Genomic DNA, 21,300 nt, shown 5'->3' with positions numbered 1-21,300 from the left:
AACAACAAAAATAGCTCATAAGAGTTTAATTTCAGAGCTGATATCTAGACATTTTCCATGTTTTCTTGATAATAACCAAACTCACTTCAGTTCTTACATCAAGAGCTATGGCATTGTACTGACAAAAACAGTGCTTTTAGGCATTCCATGTTTTCTTTTCTGTCTGTTTTAGTCACATGATACACGCAGAAGTTAGTACTTGGTTGCACAGCCATTGTTTTTGATGACTTTTGATGGTCTATTAATTTTTAATCATCTTCTTCACCACTTATATCCTGCTGGAATGGTAAAAAAAAAAAAAAAAAAGGTTATGGATTAAAAAATATTCATGGCATTAGGTTGTAACAGTTGGATTTACAATTTAGCCACATATGAACATAACGCATGAACTCGAGCTTGAATCTGGAGTTATATTTACATTTGTGTTGAAAACTGTACAATAACAATTTAATGAACGCAAGTGATTTGTGACCTTTAGGATAAGAGCAAGATATAGACAAAAGGATTCATCTTTACTTCTATGTTCACCTCTGCTGGGTCACCTGGGGTCTGGCTCTAACCCTAGATCTTCTCTGATAAACTGATTGAACAGTGTGTTCAGTCCCATTGAGACAGCGATAAGATGAAATGATGATGAGTCAAACCAGGAATAATGAAAAAAATTTGCATGAATGAACAATCTAGATGGACTTTTCTGCTTCTAACGAGGTCCACGGAGAGGCCAACGTCCACCCTGAACTGTGTCTGGAAGGAAGAGAGATTAATCAACGGACAAAGAAAAATGGGAGCCAACTATTACTGGTATCTAGTATCCTAATCTGCATGTAGTCTACAGCCTGATCTGTATGTGGGCGAGAACAGGAAACACATTTGCCTTGTAAATGTGCCGAGCGGCAGATGAGAGGATTCTGAGAGATCTGACACACAACATGATGCCGCTGTCTCTCACAACGCACTGATTAATACACAAATGCACATGTAATCAATGTCACAATTTGGAAATTTAGTCCATAATCTGTCAGGAAAATGAAAAGTGATGTTTAACACACTTTTGTGCATAGTAATGATTATGTACCTACTGTGTACAAAGCAGATGTATATATCATCAACACACTTTTCCTTCTTTTATTTGTCAAGCATGATTAAGAAAAATATACACCTAAATGTAACAAAAGATATGAAAAACAGCCAAATCATTACCTTTTAATTGCTAATAGGAATATGCTGATATGATCAAACCTACCTTTATTTGGAGCCACATTACTTTGTCGTGATTTATTGGAGGAACATGGTTAAAACTATTACAAGACATTAGAATATATTCTGCTCAGTCTATATTTTAATGTTTAATAAAGTATTTACACAACCAAAATTTAAGTTTTATGCTGTTTTTTTTTTTTTTTTTTTAATGTTTGTGAATTCTGATAGATGGGGAGAGGCTTGAGAGGCTTAGGAAATGTTCAAAACCTTTCTTGCTGTTAATCTGCGACTGTTTTCATCCAGTAAAATCACATTAATTACAAATGCAGCCACATGTGTCAGAGATCAGTGACTTACAGAACCTGAAGTATGAGTTTCAAAGTAACAGCAGTTCAGTCAAATCATCCAATTCAATGCACTACTAAGCCACAGTAGACATTTCTTTCAAATCCAAGAAATCTCCATACTGTCTTTTCCCCAAATCTATGTTAAACCTAATGCACATGTGCAGCAAAGTCTCTTATCCTGAAAGGTGAAAAGATTTTGGTGATTTGAGGTCGTATCTGTGACTCAGAACCATCTGATTGAGTCCTTCCCCAAAAGTAAATCTCTCATCCAATGTTTTAATTACATACAGACTAAATATATTAGCCTTTATGTAGCTTCAGTTTTCCAGTACCATTGTCACATTGACAAAATAGCAGGAATCACCACAGCGATTATGCACGTGCTATAGTAATTCTTAACCTGTGTACAGACCAGCAGACCTTTCATTACTCATGTGAATGGAAGATGCAAATATGTGCCTTCAACATCCACTGGGAGCTAATGCTGAAACACCAGCACAAACAGGAGTTGGAATAAACTAACATACATTAGTTTTGCAGAACATACCATTTGTACTTTTCTTTATTGTCTTAAAATATGTTGGATCTTAACCCTTTCATGCATAGCGGTCACTGCAGAGGACAGTTATTGTACAGCTGTTCTCTTGTATATTCATGGATTTTGTTGTTTTAGTTGCATATTAACAAACACAGTGGACACTTATACACCATCCCATAATACACTGCAATTCATACTGTTACTGTAACTTTGCAGTTCTTGAGAAACCTGATCAGTAGCAACAGATTTGAGTGTAAATCAATTGCTAATTGTTATTAGACTGTAATTAACTTTTTTTTTTTAAACAAGAAGTTGTTGTGTTTTGATGTTTTTTGCATATTATTTGAGTGTGTAATAACCACTATTATAGTATGTTAAAATGTGAAAAAACATCAGATTAGCAACATTAAAAAACATTTATTTCATAGTTTTCACACAGTATGACAGTAAATGCATGTTTCTTTGCTTCAAAAATTAAACGCATGGTGTCCAGCTTAGTGGACATTTTTGTAACTCCATGAAAAATAGGTTCATAAAAAAAAAAAAAAAAAAAAAATTCAATCACATTGTTTTTTTTTCATGTCTAAAGAGGAATAAAAACACTCAGGAAAAAAAAAATCTTGATTAAGGTTCTCATAATTCATGCATGAAAGGGTTAAAATTCCAGGTGCCCACAGACTATGATAATAGTGCAATACTGTACATTAAAATTACATTGCTGTGTTGGGATGTCAAATTCTGTCATACAGAGCCCAATTATATTTCATCCTTTTGTCTATTTAATGTTTTTGTTCGTTTAGTGCACCTTTTACACTATGAGTGCACTTTGGTAATGGGTTGATGCTGTGTTATCAACAATGGGGAATATGTTCAGAGTGATGCTTTAATTGCTGTTGAGCACAAATAAAAATAAAGCATCGACTATCACTCCCATGACACCACTTGCTACAGTGATATCTGGTTGTTGATGTTAAGTTGAGATCCGTGCTGACTGACGGAACATGGTGTAAACTCATCACTCCCACCATTCAAAGGCATGCACCTCAACTGGTCAATCTAAATCACATGGTGTGAATGTGAGAGTGAAAGGTTGTTGGTCTGTATTTATCTGTCCTCTGATGAACTGGTGACACGTCCAGGGTGTACCCCACGTCTGCTTGTTGGTAGCCGGGTAGGCTCCAGGACCCAGTGACCCTCTTGAGGATTAAAGTCTTTAATTTGACTTTGTATGTATCAGGCACCTCAGATAAACAGGCTTCACATTGATCTGACTTCAGCATCAAGGAGGAGCTTTTCCCAAATTTAGTGTGTCTTGAAAGAACATCTTGAGTTGTTTTTATTGGGTCAGCAATTGTCAAAGTCAAATACATGACAATTAGATAATATATGGATTGGTTTTCTTTATCAAAGCAGTAAAGGAGTGTTTTCTGGAAGTGAGATCCATATGGAATGAAGAGGAGAGGGAAGAGATGTAACAAGATGAAAACAATGTAAAAAGGACATTGTTTTGACCGTGGAATAGTCAGTAAAAAGATCAACATTATGACAATTTTAGATGCTTTTTTAAAAATATAAATTATGTTTCCAGTGTTTTGTGTCTTGAGCGTGATACAAGGATGAACGTTCACCAAACACCAGGTGCATTGAAGAATTCAGTGGTGATTTTCTTAGACTTTTAATACAGTTTGACCCAGGTCCTCACAGTACATTATGTCCTGAATTTTACTTCCAATAGACTTCATAAAAATAAGCAATATATACAGATCTTTAAGGAAAACATCCAGGTTTAAAACTAATATTACTGTGTTCATGCACATACATTGGTTTCTCAGTTAATAAACTATGGGATAACAGCCAATATGATAAAAAGTTTGGCTCATATCCATTTATCCATTATAGGACCAAAGGTCGCAGATGTTCTGTTATTTTTTCCTTTCTTTTTAATTAAAAAAATATCTACCATGACCCCTTCCTTTTGCTCAATTTTCTTGCTGAGAAATATATTTTTTGACAGGCATTTTCTGTATGGTTGTAGTAAAATATTTTGCCCTTGTGCTTGTCAGTCATACAAAGTGCTCACCTACAGACTCTGTTGAGCAGTGCAGCAGCCCTCTGGCAGCTCTGTGTCATCGGAGGCGGTTGAGGGAGGATGAGTGACAGGCTGGTAAGTGATTTGCATGGCTCCGGTGCTTAAAAGCGGCTGCAGGTGCAGGATTCTCCACAGAGATGAATGGATTTCCATGTGAGCTCTGATGCCTTGTGACTGTTTACCTCTTTTGCTATTGAGTACATATGACTCTTACACAGGAGGAAATCCATTTTGATGATTTTCACCAGAGATTGTGGACATTTTACACTCACTGGATCCATATGTTGAAGTTTGTTGGAGTGGACTATTCTTAGACAACAGGGAGTGACACGTAGAGATACACCTGATATGGAGACAGTGATACCCACCAACAACTGAACCATGTCATCGCTTACACTTGTGCAACTCCTTCTCCTGGGGTTACAGGTCATCGACGCAACTGCAAACTCTCTGAGATACTGTACAGGTATTGTGTCATTTTATTCTACTTGGTCTCTCCCTAATGTCAGCTTCTGCCTCAGCTCAGCGCATGGGATGTTCAGTTAATGATTATTCGCTGGATGGTTTATGGTTTCGTCTAAAACCTGGGAAACCCCTCCAGCTGAAATTCTTTGGGATAATTCCAACTGTCTGTGTCTGCTTACAGTAGAATGGGAGTGCTACTGTGAATGCGATATTAACTTGAATTAACATCCACAAACAAGTACAGGCAGTGGATGTGGTTAGGAATTCCACAACAATTCTACTCATCTTTGAATGTCAGGATGAACATGGTGCATGTTTGTAGGGTGTTTCATGAGTTTGGGAGTAATTCCCTCTCATTATTCTCTCTCAATAACAGCCCCTCCAAACCCCCTGTAGCTTTACTCCCACCCGGGGCTATTTCTCACAGGGCAGGAGGGTCAGGGATTGGGCATGGAATTGCATTAATATATTAGTTTACAGCAGTTGTTATAGGTTATAGTTTTAATATGATCTGTATCAACCGTTATTTACCTCCATTATAACATAAAATTAGTATTAAAATGTTTAACCCTTTCATGCACGAATTATGAGAACCTTAATCAGAATTTGTCCTGAGTGTTTTTATTCCTCTTTAGTCATGAAAAAAACAATGAGATAGAAAATTTTCTTCTGAAAAATAAATAAAAAAATAATTTAAAAAAAATGATTTTTTTTAAAATACATTAAAAAAAAAGTAATAATGACAAAAAAATTCTTATGAACCTATTTTTCATGAAGTTGCAAAAATATCCACTCAGCTGGACATCACACGTTTAATTTTTGACACACAGAAACATGTATTTACTGATAAATTGTATAATAGAATAGAATAGAATAGAATAGAATAGAATAGAATAGAATAGAATAGAATAGCCTTTATTGTCATTGTGCAAAAAGCAAGCAGTGAAATTGGTGTGGAAAACTATGGGGAAGGCTTGTGATTCTGGGGTTTATCCTCAGAAGAGATCTACGTAATGTTACCAATTCATGTCAGAAAAGACATGTAGTGTCTTAAAACTTTAATAAAGATATGTGTAAAAAACAAACAAACAAACAAAACAAAAACAAAAAACAATGAAAAGAACAACAAAATCCATAAATATACAAGAGAACAGCTGTAGAATAGCTGTCCACTGTAGTGACCACTATGCATGAAAGGGTTAAATGGACTGGCCCCCTACCTCATCCCTTTACAAACATATTAATAAATTAAAAAGTTGCTGCAAATCCATGAGTGCAACTTCAAGAGGTTTTGTACATTTCCATGCAGTGAAACATCCTGTGCAACAGCAAACTCATTTTACTGTTGAAATGTGACAAAAAAACAGGTTAGCCAGCATGCACAAGCTATGAAAGTCATGAGAAAGTCATAAAACAAGCATCAAAAATAATATAAACTAATAGGAACTGTCACCTCCAAATTAAACAGCCTGAAGTTGTTGTTCATTCCAGCCTCCGTTAAGATGAACAGAATCAATGTGTGATCTACACACAAGCAGTTTTTGTGACATGCCTATATTTTATTGCTATTTTTATGCTGTTATGAATGTATTTTGACTGACACTGTGGTAAGTTGTGTTGTTAAATAATGGTGTGCGGTTTGTTTCATGTAATGTAACAGACTGTAGCAGTGTGCCCGAGACAAATTTGCCCTCCAGGATCACAAAGTTTACTTAACTTTACTTTAAAATAGGTTACAAATATTTATGGATACCTTGTTGAAGTATGCTTTGATTTTTTCAGCAAAGTATTACAGCTTTCATTCGATAATTTTTGCTGACTTTTCTAACTGGGAATTTAAGTTGTAAGTCAGAAAACATATCAGCACTTCACAATAATATTCAACACTGCTGGCAATTCTGATTAAAATTGCAAAGTTAGAGGTTTAAAGCTTTACTGATTTAAGAAGAAAAATACAATTGAATTTCCAGCAAAGACACTCCTATCTGACATTATAGCCTTGGCATAGTTGGGTGTCATTCTATATATGAACTTTTTACAGAAAATACAATATTCAGGTGCCATCACCAACCTTTTGATTAATAACTTTTACGTTTGCTCTGCCAGTACGTTTAATTAATTATTTTGTAATTCACTTAAGTAATGCTAGTCCAGGTAAACAATGGACTTCCAACAATGCTACCAATGCCTGCTTAATACAAAACCAAACTTACACTTATGGCTGCATTTATTTATTACTATATTATTACATTTATTTTTAGTTGGTTAGTTAATGTGTGGGCAAGTACCTAGCATATATTATTGCCATAGACCAAGGCATTTAGCCCTGGCTTATTTGCACTGCCAGTCCCTCGCTGGGCTTTTCAAGTACATAAAACACAACAACATGAAAACTGTACAAATATGTACACAATCACAGTCCACAATACAAACTACATTATAATAATATACAATATAACATGAAAGAATGACTCATTCATGACAACTAAATGTAATCTGAGGTCTCTACACTGGCTCCCTGTCTCTCAGAGAATAGACTTCAAAATTCTCTTACTAGCATATAAAGCACTGAATGGTTCAGGCCCAAAATACATCTGAGACCTTCTAGTCCAGTATGAACCATCCAGACCACTCAGGTCATCTGGTGCAGGTCTGCTCTGTGTTCCCAAAGTCAGAACTAAACATGGAGAATCAATGTTCAGTTTCTATGCTCCGTATATCTGGAACAAACTACCAGAAAATATCAGGTCTGCTGAGAGTCTGAGTTCTTTTAAGTCAAGGTTAAAGACTCACCTGTTCACTGCTGCCTTTGACTAAAAGGCTTTTGACTTTTTAAACTTTATATTCTCTTTGAAACTCTGCACTGCAACTCTTACTTTAATATGTGTGTGTTTTTATTTTTATTTATTTATTCATTTTTTGATTTTATGTGTTGTTTTATTACTCGCTGTTTTAATCACCTTTTACATGTTTCTTTTATAATGTTTTAAATGTGTTTCTTTTTGTTTCTTTTATTTCAATGTCCTGTGTGAAGCACCTTGAATTGCCTTGTTGCTGAAATGTGCTATACAAATAAACTTGCCTTGCCTTGCCTTGCCTAATGTGGCCTGCTTCACACGTATTTTTCTAAACTCTTTAGTCTCGTTAGACCCTTTCAACTGTATATACAGGTATTGCATACAGTATAGTTAACATTATACTCTACATGGATGTCTGTTGTTGTTTTATCTGTGCATGCTGTACCTGTCCCTATCAAACCACAACAATATTAAAGGTTCAATATGTAAGACTTGCATGTGCTTGTGTTCAGTCATGGCCAAAGTTTTGGCAGTGACACAAGTTGACTTTTTGCATAAATGTTGCACACTTCCCAATAAAAGTCAATGAAACTAAAATGCTTATAAATGTTTTTCAGCGTTCCTCACAAATATGTGGAAAACAAAATTTTTGTCACTGCCAAAACTGGGCTTATGTGAAGTTTATGTTGGAGTCTGTTTTGTTTTTTTGAGTGGGTTGTCCCTTCATGTCTTGATGACAGCCTGTATACTGATTCAGGTCAGATTTTCCACAAAAATCTTTACATTCACCCTGGAGTTCTTCAGTACCTGTCACCTGCTCCTCAACAGTGGCATAGCTACTGGTAATCCCAAAAAGCAACCTCCTACCAACACAATAGAGACCCAACAGCCACACTTAACAGACATTAAACCTTTAAATAAGTCTAAGAAACTGTAAGTTATGCATCTGTGACAACCCCTGGGTGCAGCCCTTGTTTTATAAAAAGCCTGTAGCAGTTTCTATAAGCCCTAAAACAATCCTCCTGACTTCTTTATTTGCTATTGTTGATAGACTTGGTGCCTCTGGACCTGCTGTCCTTTGTCCTGGAGAAGGACACCTCTAAACTCCTGCCAGGGGTCCATATTAGGCAATCTGGAGGGGTGAGGGGCATCCATTTCTCGAGCCCCCATGCGTCCATGAGTTTCCCGTCCTCTGAGCTGCTGGCAAACTGCGACATCTTCCCCAAAGAATTCTCCATTGTTGTGACACTTGCAGCAGCTCATGTTGCCTCCACGGTAAATATCAGCTGTCCGCCATATTTGTCCAAAACAACTCACAATATGCCTGAGTGGTTTTGTGCTCCTTGTGTTTCAGAGGAATGACTACATCTTCACATTGATGGAGTCTAAAAAATCAGGCAGAAGAGGGCTGGGAGAGGAGAGTCACAAGCGTAACGTTTTAAGGGATAAAGAGAGGGGTAACAGCAGAGAAGAGCAACAGGAAGAGAAGGAGAGACGTTCCACAGCTGCAGAGGAACATGGACGAATCATACTCGGACTGAGGTTCTCTAGAAACCGCCTGCACTTCCTTTTTAAAGGTCATGCAGGGGTTGTAGAGCACTGGGTGTTTCGAGGCACAGGACTGACTGATAACCGGTGGCACACACTGGTTTTAGCTGTTAACAGTCGTCATGTGAGGCTCACAGTTGACTGCAACGCACCAATGGAAATGTAAGTTCAATGCCGACTTTGTTCTATTGTTTTTTTTTTCTTCTCTGCTTTCTATGCCCTTCAAAGGATGTAGGTTTTGTTTGAACACAATGAAGGCTCTGTATGTAACATTTAGGGACATCTAGTGGTGAAGCTGCAGATTGAAGCCAGCCAAATAAACCTCATCTCGCCCTTTGCTACGATTTAGTACCCATGCAAAAATTGCACTTTTGGAGCCAGTGTAGGGGTCTGGTGTAGTAGGTGATGGTACTGTACTTTAATGGAGGACACTACTCACCATAAAATAGAAAAAGGAGAAAAAGCATGCTGGTGTTAGACTTATATACTGGATGTTGCATTTGTTATTATTTTCCACAGTGGAATATGGTGAAATGTGCTTTACATGAGTATTAATACCACAGTACAGTGGTATAAGTCACATGACCACCAGGTGCATAACCATAGATACAATTACCTGTCAGCTGATAATATTTTAGTAGAAATCTAAGTGTAATCGTTTCATACATAAATTTGGTAGTGTTTGTCTCCACTTATTTGTTTGTATGCTTCACAGTGAATGAATGAATGAATGAATGAATGAATGAATGAATGAATGTTTTTTTAAAATATAAATATCACAGTACAGCCACCAACAAAGTAAATCCCCAAAGCAAGTTATCAACAGAAAACAACCAAAACAACAAAAAGCAGAATTTATCCTATTATACAAAAGAAATAATAGAATTTTAGTGTTATTTACGCATTTGAAAAGTTACCAAAAAAGAGATATGAAAATGATATGAAAAAGTGAATGCAATTAGTTTCTGGGTCAAAACACAGTATTCGAAATCTCTCTGACGGGACATTTCAGAGACAATATGACTGATTAGTGTTGCTAAATGACCCACATTGTTACTTTTAAATTCCGTTTTGCTTTAGTTGGACCATAAGGGATTATCCAAAACAAGGAGCTATTTTATATTGAAATAAATGTTGGAATGGCAATCAATTAAAGTTCGCTCTCTGACGGGATATTACTGTGTTTTGACCCTTCTGCAAATAACGCTTTCGCAAAAAAAATCCCATCACAGCAGTTTTATGTTTTTTTACTCGAACTTGTCTCTTCCATTGTACATTTTCAGTACATTTGCCTGCATTTCCCAAGTTGTAGGTTTTTATTTAACAGGAGTAAACAGTGAATTTTGACCTTAACACTAACATAGCAGTGTGCAATAATCTACAAATATAGTTCATTAGACAAAAGAAGACGAGGATGACTGCAACGTACTGTGAGGTGGGGATAAATCAATGTTTGCATGAGCTCAAAATTCATTTTCATATTTTGTATGTGGAAAAAAGATCTGCATTTGACAGGAACAATCCATCTTTTCCTGTGAGATGCATTGTTCCATCTATGGGAGCTCAAAATTAGCTCTCTGCTTCTTTCATGTTTTCATTAGCAAGGGCAAAAGTGTCTATTCTTAATATTGAGAGGGACTTATCCCTGGCTTCCCCCTGAAATCTACACCTTTATGTCCTGCCATCATCTTTTCCTCTTCCCTCTGAACAGCCTTGAGGTATAGTAGATCTTTCAACACAATACAATGGCACTGCTCCAAATCGGCTCACACCCTGCAGCCATATCAAAGTGACCTGACAGTATTTGATAGATTTAGTGGAAACTCCCTCTGGCACGCTAAAGAGAGTAACACCAGCAACCAAACACGACCTATAGTGTACGATTCCTGCCTCAAATTTTCCTGTCTCCAACCTAGGACACAGGAGTCTATTTACAAAACCCATTTAGAGTCTGCTCACGGAAGGCAATATTTTATATCTAATTATGTCTATTATGCCAATCAGTGTTCCCTCCAGGCCTTTCCCCTCAGAGCTCAACATTCAGGGATCCAGATTCCACATTGGCAGTCGTGGCAGATGGAAAGGCCTTTTCTCAGTAAGAATGATCACTCCTCGTATCTGCTTTGATCATAAATAAGCTTCCAAACCACTTAAACAAATTGTTGTTATATGTGGTGCTCTGTGTAGGGTCTGCTGCGACAGTTGGTTCTGGTTCCAGGTTCAGATGCCACTGGGCACATCTGCCCGTCGTCCGAACCACAGCTAACGGCTCTGTCAGTGCCACCACTTCTCCTAGACCTGCCTATCACGGGGAGAAAGAACAATGATGGACCCACTTCATATGGTAAGTTCAGTATTAACATCTTTTACAGCAATACAAAAATACTCAACTATAAGTTTTGAAGCAGAACAAAACTAATACCACAATACACTGGCTTTGTCCCTCTGACTGATATACATTATTAAAGGTTCAATAAGTAACGTTTGTATGTTTGTGGAGTCTGTGTTGGTGCTGATCACATTTCTAACAGTAGCTAGTGTTGCACATTGTTGTTCCTTGAGGCTAGAAGAAGTGAGGAATTTCTCACTTACCACCAAAAAATCCACATGGAAAACTGTGGCTGTTGTCATAGATGCAGACAATCATGACAAGTATTAACTTCAAAATAGAGTCAACCTTTTATAGGGCACTCATTGAAATACTCTGAAATTCAAAGTTTAACTTTAGTGTGTTATCGGACATCTACCTCCTTGTCGGTTGCCATGACAACAGTCTGCTTCCTCTCGCCATAAAACATACAAGCAGCACTTGCTGAGAAATAAACATCCAATACAACAACTGTTATAAGGCCATAAACTGACGAAAATCACCACACTGTAAGCCCGGATAAGTAGCGTTTACTCAAAAAATTTGAGGCAAGTGATTGCACTTACATGATTTGAGTAATGATCGACTAATCAATTGGTTTAAGTAGGTTCAACTTTAATGCTAAAAGTATTGAACTTAAACTATGAAGTAGAAAACACTAAAAGACAAGTTATTTGTACTTTAAATCTTTTGTAAAAATCTACCCCACTATCCTACCATTCAACTCAGCCTTTTAGGTTTCACTGACTAATTTTCTCAATTGCAGCCAGATTAATGTATCATTGATTAAACAATTTTTGTTAAGATAATCAAACTCAAAATCCTATTCCTGACCAAATCAGTTATGAAATTACTCAATTTCATATATTGTGCATGAGTGCAAGTTAACTCATTGTCATTTGCTAGTACAGGAAGTACTTTCAATTGATCAAACATGATGATTGTCATTGTGTACTACCAGTCTTAAATGAACAGGAAAGCCATTGTTCTTCCTATGGCTCTGACTCATGGTGCAGCTCTACAAAAATACAAAAACAAACACAAAAAGGCCAATAAACACTGCCATACACACATTAAATCCAAATTAACACTAACACCACAACCCTGCTGAACCCCTGCACATAAAAATAACACATTTTCAACATCATGCCCAATACCCACAATGCAATGTGAAGATAAAAAGGTGTGGTCATGACTAAAACTTAGTGATTTAATTCCATTCAACTTAAACTTTTTCGTACTTTCAACTATGTCTACAAATTAGTAGAATATACTTAACATTTTAGAGTAACATCATAAAACTTAAATCTTTTAAGTGCATTGTAATTAAAGCATTTTAGTAAATACAAATTCTGGGCTTACAGTGCAGGTTGTTATTGAAAATGAGAATCACTTCTCAACTAACTTACCTGGTTCAGTAATGATGGATTAGATTTCTATAGTGCTTTTCAAGGCACCTAAAGCACTTCACATTATTGATCCATTATTCATTCGCTCACATATTCCCACTCCCACCCCCACTTGGCCCCATATTTAATATTTGCGGAAATTACCAAAAATAGTCACTTGCCCGATAAAGGGTTAATGTCAGCTATATTTCCTCCCAGACCTGCCTCCATTCATTCACAGGAACAGAACCTGTCAGTTTTATGTTCTGTCATTTACTGTTATTTCTCTAATTAATATTTGTGAGAAGGTTTTCATTTTGACTTGATGAGTTTGCTTAGAATGTGAATCACATCCTGAAAGTCATAAGAAAATCACTGTCACTTTGTTCAAGCATACATCAGGGAAGTATTTGGAGAGTGTTATTCACCTTCTCTACATCACCATTAGATCTGAAATGAAGTAATCAAGATGAAATTAGAGTATGGGCTTTCAGCTTTAATTCAAAAATATTGCACCAACTGTTTTATTATTACAGTTTTCAACACAACAGGTGGAACACATCCTACTGTCAGATACTGTTCCACCTGTAGAAGAGTCACCTGCATCACTTCAGTGTACAAGAGCATTTCCAACACAAACCACACATAAGCACATGCAAATCATCTGAAATAGTGAAGCCTATACTGTTGGAGCTGCTGGAGGTGATGTCAGTTTGAACTACACTGTAACATGAGAAACATTTAAAGGAAAAACCATTGCTTGGGTTTTATGTCTAATTATGATTACTAGTTCAGAGATACATGATGACAGTTGTTATCAGCTGACAATGCATTGCATTTTGTAAGACATCATAAAGAAAAAATAATGTCGTAAACCACTGGTTTAACCCATAAAGACCCAGTGGTACTTTTGTGGCAGTTCCAAAATATTTTTTCATATATTTAATTTTCTTAAGGGATTTATCACCATTTATTAATATATTGTCCATCCTTGTTGTTAAAAAACATAGAAAACTGAAAAAAGTGACTTTTCAAGCACTTTATGACTTATCATTAACTGAAAATAAATCAAGTGTTTTCATCCACTGTTACTTATCAAACTCCATGGGTTTTACTGGTGAATCAATGTTGTAGAAGATGACGTTTCCGGGTTCAGCACGGAGCCTCTGAACGTCCAAATGGTCATATTAGATGACCATAAAAAGATACCAAACTGTATTTCACCTGCATTATTTCAACATGTTGATAGGTTTAGTGGTTCGGAAGTTATTAAACATTTTAGTAGATGCTTTTGGTCGTCAGTGGCTGTTTAGGTCTTAGTGGGTTAATCTTTATTGTGTTGGATTTTAATAGTTTGTTCTATTATCAGTTGTATTGGATTTTCATTTGAATAGGAAGTCAAGTGATCAGACAAAGTGAAGAAAAAGTACAATATTTGTCTCTGACTATGTAGTAGAGTAGATGGATAACGTAGCATAGAATGGAAGCAAATTTGTACTTAAGTAAATATTCATTCATTCATTCATTTTCTGTAACTGCTTAATCCTCTGGAAGATGTGGGCTGGGGGGTGGAGACTATCCCAGCTGACAGTGGGTGAAGGGGCAGAACCCACTGTAACCACTCTTGTGCTCCTCAAGTAAATATTTGAGAAAAAGTACTGGGCTGCTACGACGCTTTTAATAAAGTATGATGCTCTTTGACTAACAATAATTATGATACATTTTATTTATAGGCACCTTTCAGGATACTCAAGATCACAGCACAAAGTTGTTAAAATAAAATATAACACAATTAAAATTACACACCTAGATATATAAAACACATAGGCACATAAAATGCTACATGCTTGTGTTTTCACCCTGTTTTGTCTCAAATAGAACGGCAAGTGTCAGTGGGTTTGGACCGATCCTGTACACCTCTGTTAGAAGGCCAGCTGTGGTTCAACCCACTCAGGAAAGGTCTGTACCTGTGTGACGGTTCAGAATGGATCACCGTGCTGCAAGGTGAGGATTAAACACTAACCAGTGGCATATGAAGTCGTCTTTCTACTGTAACTGAAAATTCATAAACTCACACTTAGATCGTCAACGACTGGATTATGTGTTGGAGCATCAGGTCCTCACCACCAGCTCAGAGACACATGATGTAGAGGTATGTTTTAAGAATTAACACTTTGCTTATTTTGTGTGTGTGTACATACTGCTGCTAGGATCCAATAGTAAAAGAATTCTCATTTATCGACAGAAACACGGTGTGAATTACAATGTATCCAGGTGGAGTTTTTCTCCTCTTAATAAGACATGAATTCACCTGAAAACCTTTTTAGGGGTATCTAAGATTATAACAATATACTCTTTCTGCCATGCACTTTTCTACAAAACTGAAATCTTATAGGAGCCAAAAACTGTGAGGGCTTGTGCCATTTTCTATGAAATTCTATTAAGTCTTTCCTAAAATATTGTGTTAAAAAAATGCACAGACATAAAATGACCTTTGACCTTTGATATCAAGGAAGGTCAGACAACCCACAAACAAAATTCCTCTGACCACAGCTATTGTCGCTCAGAGAAATAAGTACGGTCTTAATTATGTATGATTCATTTTACTAATATAAATAATGAAAAAAAAAAGTTTAATGACATGTTTCATAAATGTGTGTTGTTTTTCAGAAACACAAAGTCAAGGAATGAAAATAGAATAGTGATTTAATTTGTATTTCACAATGCACAAAAATGTTTCATTTTTCAGCAGACACAATGTTTTTAGACAACATGATTTTTACATTCTTTGTAAAGCACAGAACAAAATGTTTTTCATATCACATATTTAATATAAACTTTATGAACTCAGTAGAATATTGATAAAGTTTACTACAGGTGCCTCTTTTGTGGATCTGAAAGAAGCACAACTGTCAAATGCATCTGCTTATTCTTACTACTAAATAAAGTGCTTTAGAAATGTCTTCTTTGAAAAAGTTAACTCCTTCAAAAGCCACTGAGTTTTCACACTGTGTAGGAGGACCATCTGTGTCCAGACCCATGCAATGTAACACAAGTAAATAACAAGGCCTTGATATAAAATTAACTGTTAATGTCACTCCAAAACACATTGAACTCAAACTCCAGTAGGTGTAGTTGTATAACTCATGTTGTCTTTAGGTGTTCCAGGTACCTGGTGTTGGTACAATGGCAGCTATGGCTCATCGCTCCTCTGTGTCGGGCTCTGCTGTGTATCTGTGGACACCCACAGGTTTCCAACTCTACCAGAATGTCAGCACCTTTGGAGCTCTATCCTGGAGACATTTCAACATGGGCAAAAAGGTAGAGTTGGATAAGGGATAGTGAGGAACAATTAAATATATGCAGTGAGAATCTCAGCAAAATAGTCATTTGATGTTTCCTGTGTTTTCCTGTTTTTATTCTAGACATTTCTGGTTGTTTCTAATTTTGGGGGAGGTCCAGACAAACATGCTAACAAAGAGCCTGAGGCGGACTTCTCTGTGATTTACAAGTGGAGCAAAAGGAGAAAACGATTTGTGGCGTTTCAGACACTGCAGACCCACTGTGCACGGGACTGGGAGGCCTTTAACATCAATCAACAAACCTACCTTGCTGTGGCCAATCATAGATTAGGTAAAAACTTATAGGAAAACACTTGAGTACATGTAGACTTTTAGTATAAACTGAATTCAGCAATGGAATACATCTGCTGATCCATTACATTACATTAACATTCCACTAAATTTAAAAGGTGCATCTAAAACCTTACTGAAAATTGGCAAGTTTTATTAAAATATCATATACTGAACACTTGACAGGAAGAGGGTGAAAAGCTGTGGGTTGAAAAATAATTAAAGCAATCAGACACATGTAAGGACATTGCTGCAAAAATAAAAGTACTGACTGAATTACATTACTATAAAAATAACCACTGACCATCTGTCTATTGCATTTTTTTCTTCCTTTGGTTTGTCTTTCAGGAAATAATAATCACACTATAGATAGTGTGATTTACACGTGGAACAGGTTAACAAAGTCTTTTGAGGTTCATCAGAAGCTTCCAACCTCAGGAGCCTACGACTGGGAGTTCTTCACTGTTGGACCGTACCATTTCCTAGTGGTTGCAAATGCCTTTGACGGGGTGACTACTGCAGTTGACTCTGTCATCTATGTGTGGATCAACGGAAGCTTCCAGGTGTTCCAGACAATTAAGGTATATTGAATGGGGAAAACATCATTAATCTCGAAAAATGACCTAAAATGAAGACAAAAGAGAATTTCATATGTACCATCATTAGTGTGGGTGACTATGGCTCAGTTGGTAGAGCAGGTCGTCAATTGACCGAAGGGTCAAGGTTTGAATCCTGGCTCCAACTGTCCACATGTCAAAGTGTCCTTGGGCAAGACACTGAACCTTAAATTGCTCCCAGTAGGGCATGGCAGCACCCGTCTACTGGTCAATGTGAGGAGTTGTAAAGCGCTTTGGGCACCATTAAAGTGTAGAAAATGTGCTATATAACTTCAGTCCATTTACCATTTTAGTCCTGCTGTACATTATGTCTAATTATCACGATGGAATTCCCAATGGAATTTCTTCTAAGTTAGCACAAACCTGATGGTCATCTTCTCTGTAACATGTACTGTATTTCTGGCCACAACTCAAGAATTTGTATTTACCTCTTAAAACAATAAAGTGATCGTGTTTTATGTCCAAGAGCTCAAAGGTCAGCTTCACTCTTGAGAATGTGAAATGTCAAGAAAGCTTTTACATTTGGCAAAAACATAAATAAATAAAAAAAATTCACTTGGCCTTCCTTATACTGCTCTGGAAAAACAATCTATAAGTGAAGACAGGATGTTTCTCTCTGGAAATGATTCAGTGGAATTATAGATGTCATTATAGGGATACCTTCCATTTCACCATTAAATACATTTAATTGCCTTTTATGAAACTCCTTCAAAGTCTTAATTATATGTTTGAGTTTAGACAGACATGGATGTGAACTGAACTTGACTGAGGGAAACAACCGTGAGGCAGTAATTGTAGTTTATTTATGTAGACTTATTAAGCATGTTCATACTTTATTATAGCATTTTGTTTTATATTTCCATCCCTTTTATCTGAACTCCAGCTGGGCTTTGATTTCCTGTGATACGATCTGTATCTTTATGATAAGTATGAAAAACCATCTTGTCTGTGCACACAAGGAAGGGAATGGTTTAAGATAAAAGGGTAATGAAAGAGAGATGGGGAGTAAAGAACAGGCGTTTCCACTCATTTTAAGACAAGACTATAAATAGAGCATGTGGTTTGCCATGATTTGCTTGAGAGGCAGCAGTGCTTTGACATGAAACTGATAGTGAATCATATATTCGAATCTAGCCCCATTTGAGGTGAGAGTGTTGACACATTGATAGTCACACAAGAAACCAGAGGAGATGTATGTTTTAGGGAAACTCCACTGCTGCATTTTGAGGATTCACAAGAACACCTCAGGGCCAGTAGAGATTAATCACCCAAAATGATTAAAAATATATAAAGTACATCTGGTGTCTGTTTTCACATTTTTAATAATTTAACTGTTGACCTTTTTCATATCACTTTACGAGCAAGTTTTAAACTGTTAACTCAGGCGTGATTACAGGATATTTTCTCTTTCACTGCCAATCTAGACGTTCTGTGCTACAGACTGGGAGATGTTTCAGATTGGCAGCAGAGTCTTCTTGGTTGTTGCCAATGGTCACAGACTCTATGGAACTGGACCGAGTCGATATGCAATCAACTCCACTATCTATGAACTGGACGTCATTGGACGCATATTTGTGCGCTTCCAGGATATTGTCACCTACAGGTATAGTACAGACAGGAAGGATGTAGGGATGCAAAACCCAGTCTGATATCAGATACCAGCACTTCCACCAAGTATATACTCCATTTTCTAACATGATCCTGGTGCTGGTTGGTTCAGTTTGTGGACCATTTAAGAATTGGTTTGCTTTTCCACCACCACCAAAATTAAAGTACAGGTCTGTATCATAGAAAAGTGAAGCTAATACATTTTCATCTCCTCTTGATGGATGGCTGCACTACTTTTCATACATTTCACCTCCTTCGACTTCATCCACTTGACTACACTTCCAATAAATTTCTCCCAAAGGTGTTTTTGGTCTTTGTTGGTAGGTGTCATAAGACTTGTATTCAAATTGTCATCTTTCTCATCAGTTTGTTTTAACTAGTAATTTGATTTTGCAAAAATAGCTTAATTTTTATGCAGCAGGAAAAAAACGTGTTGCAATGTCCATCTTTATATACAGTCTATGATTTGTATACAGTTATGCACAAGCCAATAATTTTTTCCATTCTAATGTATAGCAAATAGCACCAGAATTTCAGAAATTTCTTACAGAAAATGTTAATATGTGCACATTTCCATCCAAAACAGCATCAGTTTGAGAAAAATAGTGTTCGTTAGTTTTAAGAATGTATAGAACTCACACAACATCTCTGGTAAAGTTCACATTTCACAGGCAATAGAAGAGACATTTCCCGTCAGCTGGGTATTATTTAGTGTTAATTCACATATTTACCCCAAATCGACTGATCTTTTATTGATTGGTGACAAGGAAAGTTAGGAGTAGATGTGTTGATGTTATAGGATGCTTCAAACAGTAGTTCATCCAAACACACATACACAGACTATATGAAAGCATTCCCTGTGTAACAACCTATTTGTTTTCTCTCCTCACCTCATAACTGTGTCTCTGTCTGCAGTGCAGTGGACTGGGAGTTCTTTAGCCTCGGGGAAGAATATTTTCTGGTTGTAGCTAATTCCTTTAATGGAGAATCCTACTCTCTGAACAGCATTCTCTACAGGTACTCAACTTGTCAACAACGTGCTCTCATTGTGAAATAATTCATTCATCCTGAGTTCTCTTGTGTTGTCATGAAATCATCTCTGAGACAAACACTGCTCTTTTATAACGTAGAATGATTTTCTTCCTGTGAGCCACACCTTTATCATTTTCAGTAACAACTTGACAACATCAGATTTATAGTCTAGGGCAGTGTTTAGTAGACTCATAGACGTTTGGTGTAATTAGCTTTTTTTTTTTTTTTTTCTTTTCAGGTGGCAGGGATATGAAGGGTTTGTTCCTGTTCACTGGCTCCCAACTATCGGGTGTAGTGATTGGGAGTTTTTCACCTCAAAAGGAGAATCGTATCTGATCTACTCTAGTGCCAAAGCACCTCTCTCCAAAGTTTTCAAGCTAAAGACCTATTAGGCCCAAAGAGTGCCTGTGTGTATGTGTACTGTATCTCTGTGAGTAAGAAATGTCATATTTGTATTTTGTCTGAATGTCCCTGTGTGAGACACTAATTGCAATAATGTTTAAAATATGTTTTTAATGGATTTAGAAGCCTGTGTCTATCAATAACTTTAGCATCAGTGTCACAGAAAGTCAGGGCTGTTGAACCACAATGAATATGGATACCCCTTGTCCACCAGGGAACTTCATCAGAGCTGGTTTGAAACCGATGTCTAATCTTGAGTTGAAAGCTGAAAAAATGTCTCTAAGCAAAACTGGTTCCAGAATAGAAGACTTTTCTGGTTTACAACCAAGAACCACTTACATCTGACACTGGAGACATGATTATTCTGACCATCATCAAAAATGAAATGAACCAGTTCTAAGTGAATCTTAGTATCGGCTCAGATTGAGCATGTTGGTGGAAAAGAGCGTCTGAGGTGATGTCCTTAGCCCTGTTTCTGTAAAACTGGTAGTTTTTTCAATCTAAAGGAGAGTTTACATATCAACATTTTCAAAGAAATTATATTGTGGGTTTTGAATGAGATGCTATGACTTTCAGTTTGACAGCCTGTTGGTTTTAAACAATGAAAATGGGATGAATCTTCATGATGATATCCTTTGAGTATGAAGAAAATGTTCAAACAGCATTTAGACCTTTATAAGGAGATAAATGAATGTATAATTTTTTATGAGTTCTCTGTCATTTGCCACAAAAAAAACCTTAGACCCAGTTCATGGCAAAACATCAGACGTCAGTACTAGGCTATCAACTGATTTACCTCATTTTTAACGCTTTATATGTGCAAGGTTTATAAGCAAAGTTGTCTTGAAAAGCAAATCATTATTATTTTATTCATTGATTAATCTACAGATCATTTTCTTGATTTGTCAGTTAGTTGTCTATACATTATCAGATAATGGTGAAATATCTGAATCAGTTTTTCCTAAAGCTTAAAATCCTCTAACGTCTTTTTGGTCCAGAACTGAAAGATATTTACTGTTGTAAAGACAGAAAGAATCCAGAAAATATTAATAACTGAGATGTAGTAAGAGAACGTGGATTTTTTTTTTTTTTTTTTTTTGGTTAAACATTTAACAAAAATTCAAAAAGGAGATGATTTAATTTAATAGTCGACAGCTAATTGTTGTATTGATGAATCATTGCTATTTCGTCCAAATGTCTTCGAGTTTGTTGTCAGAGAGAAATGAATCGGCTGCGACTCAAGACAGCCCAACTTTATGTACAGACTA

At 36.6% G+C, this 21,300-nt stretch overlaps 1 protein-coding gene across 1 annotated transcript; it reads left to right on the top strand.

Moving 5' to 3' along the window:
* Positions 1-4,234: 4,234 nt before the first annotated feature.
* Positions 4,235-21,298, top strand: LOC115413945 (thrombospondin-type laminin G domain and EAR repeat-containing protein-like). Its single transcript, XM_030127085.1, has 13 exons — positions 4,235-4,640; positions 8,489-8,712; positions 8,792-9,147; positions 10,990-11,080; positions 11,173-11,329; positions 14,620-14,745; positions 14,823-14,893; positions 15,901-16,062; positions 16,167-16,374; positions 16,722-16,954; positions 18,415-18,593; positions 19,514-19,615; positions 19,869-21,298. The coding sequence occupies exons 1-13, from the start codon at positions 4,556-4,558 to the stop codon at positions 20,020-20,022; spliced, it is 2,148 nt and encodes a 715-aa protein (XP_029982945.1). The 5' UTR covers positions 4,235-4,555; the 3' UTR covers positions 20,023-21,298.
* The last annotated feature ends 2 nt before the right edge of the window (positions 21,299-21,300 follow it).

This window comes from Sphaeramia orbicularis, chromosome 22 (assembly GCF_902148855.1).
Source record: "Sphaeramia orbicularis chromosome 22, fSphaOr1.1, whole genome shotgun sequence".
Lineage (NCBI taxonomy): Eukaryota > Metazoa > Chordata > Actinopteri > Kurtiformes > Apogonidae > Sphaeramia > Sphaeramia orbicularis.
The sequence above is the reverse complement of the archived record's forward strand: the minus strand, read 5'-3'. Positions and strand labels throughout refer to the sequence as shown.

Excerpts from the sequence above, each read along its gene's own strand:
- LOC115413945 (XM_030127085.1), top strand. The coding sequence starts at position 4,556 with ATGTCATCGCTTACACTTGTGCAACTCCTTCTCCTGGGGTTACAGGTC. Across the intron at positions 8,713-8,791 it reads CAGCTCATGTTGCCTCCACG|AGGAATGACTACATCTTCAC; the intron begins GTAAATATCAGC and ends CTTGTGTTTCAG. Across the intron at positions 11,330-14,619 it reads TGATGGACCCACTTCATATG|AACGGCAAGTGTCAGTGGGT; the intron begins GTAAGTTCAGTA and ends TGTCTCAAATAG.